The 2097-nt window shown below is 27.5% G+C and overlaps 1 protein-coding gene across 1 annotated transcript in view; it reads right to left on the reverse strand.

Annotated features, from left to right (window-relative positions):
* LOC108752160 (thiosulfate sulfurtransferase/rhodanese-like domain-containing protein 3) overlaps positions 1–1315 on the reverse strand; it is a 2239-nt gene extending 924 nt beyond the window's left edge. Inside the window, exons 1-3 of the mRNA XM_018492826.1 lie at positions 1098–1315; positions 807–963; positions 213–412 (exon numbers count right to left, since the gene is read on the reverse strand). Coding sequence (XP_018348328.1) covers positions 213–412; positions 807–963; positions 1098–1242 — 502 coding nt within the window. The 5' untranslated portion in view covers positions 1243–1315. The remainder of the gene's footprint in view (positions 1–212; positions 413–806; positions 964–1097) is intronic.
* Positions 1316–2097: the final 782 nt, after the last annotated feature.

Here is a 2097-nt window from a genome sequence, read left to right on the forward strand (position 1 = left end):
GTTTTAGTCGGCTGAGATTTAGTGTATTTTGTCTTAAAAGCCTCCTTCGAAAGTTCGAATTCTTTAACAACATCACTCGCTGTAACAAATGTATATTTAATTACTTATCGTTATATATTATTTATATACGATAATTGTACCACATTATGTATGACACTTGAGAAATTAATAGTAAAGTTCCAACATTTAGAAATACAACGAAAGATTCTTACATCTTATATTAATACTATTTGGTATTGTCAATGTTATTTTGTCAATTTTATCAAACTCTTCAGGCTCTCTAACATCGATGATCAGAACATCAGGATTGTTTTGAACTTCCAATAACTGATCATATGTGATTATAAACTTTTGTCTGTTGTTGTTCTGTTTCGCCCTCCACTCGTCTGTACCTCCCGCATATATATATACTCTGCAAAACAGAATACAGAATTCCCCTGGTGAAAAAATTTCGCTGAAATTATTCCATGTTTTGGAATATTTCAACGAAATTACTGAAAATTTGCTGAAACTTCACTGAAAGCGAATTTTTTAGCTAACATACTGAAAAATCACTGAAATCTAACCGAAATTTCAATGAAATTTTCTAAAATTTCCCTGAAAATCTTGCTAAAATTTTTTTGAAAATTTTGCTAAAATTTTTCTGAAATTTTATCAAAAATGAATTTTTCGGTTAAAAATCGCTGAAATTAAATCGAAATTTTTTTGAAGTGTTCCAAAATGTGAAATAATTTTAGCAACATTTTTTCACCAGGGTTCATTATAATAAATCTCTACTAATAATTCTCTAAAAGATATTGTCATACTGTTCGTATTTATTTTTATTCAACGTTTTCAATGCTGTTTCAGCTCTTTTAAAACTGCAGGATACTAATATAATTTTTTTTTTTAAATCCGGTTTAGATATCCCGTATTGTTTTTCGAAGTTCTTTTTGTCACAGCTTATGAAAGCATCTATCGTCCCTGAAATAAATGTATAATTACTTACTGTTATATATTATTCTTATGATAATTATACAATATTATTACTGTGTGACGTTTGAGAAATGAACACCATAAATTTTCCAAAATTTATATATATAACGAAAGGTTTACACCTGTTACATTAATAAATCTTGGTAATTTGCAATGCTCAATTAGTTTAGGATCTCTAACATCTAAGAACAGAAACTCTGATTTCTCGTTCTCTATTTCTCGCAGTAAGTCTGAATATTCAATGATAAATTCTTGTTTTACTGCCATTCTGTTTTCGCATAGAGCTTCAATATTCTTTTCTCAATAAAGTATAATCGAAGAAATACAAGATCCGTGTCACTGAAAAGAAAGTCATAGGTTGCAAACACACTGATAAGATATATTTCAAATATTTTAAAATTTTCTATTTCATTAATTTCAACAATCATTTTCAACAAAGTAATAAATAAACAAATAAAACACAAAAGGAAAAAGAAAAAAAAATTCTGAAAAAAGATCCTGCGTTAATAATATTAAAAATATAACGATTTTAGGCAAATTGGCTGGAATATTTTATAGATTTGGGAATATCCTAATCAAATTAAATTTTGCTAAACAAAACCAATTAAGAAATGGCTAATTTTTGTTGTAGCACATTTGAAAAAAATTATTATTTTTAATACAATAGAACTGAAAAATATCTTTATCTACTATTTATTTATTATTAACCTATTTATTTTTGGGTGTACTTTCCGAAAAGTTAAACTCCCCGATTTTCTTATCGATTGGTATACTATTGTATTCTGATGCCCTAATTACGAATATGATTATGAACATTACCGACAAGATCATTTTCAATGTCAAATATTAAAAAAACAATTTTTATATATTAATATTCTTGATTATTGATATTCTTAATGATTTATATAAATATTACTATATTTTTGTGCTGATTACAAATATGATCATGGAAATTGCCGACAAGGCCATTTTTACGGTTAAATATAAACTTTTACATTTTCTGTGATCACAAGTAGACCTGTTATTTTGGTTTGTGCCCTCCTTTCCTCTGCTTAAAGGTGCACGATTTCTATAATTGTACTGTTGCACGTGGGTTTCGACTTTCCATGCGAAGCGACTCTC

This window comes from Trachymyrmex septentrionalis, unplaced genomic scaffold (genome assembly GCF_001594115.1).
Source record: "Trachymyrmex septentrionalis isolate Tsep2-gDNA-1 unplaced genomic scaffold, Tsep1.0 scaffold57, whole genome shotgun sequence".
Taxonomy (NCBI): Eukaryota; Metazoa; Arthropoda; class Insecta; order Hymenoptera; family Formicidae; genus Trachymyrmex; species Trachymyrmex septentrionalis.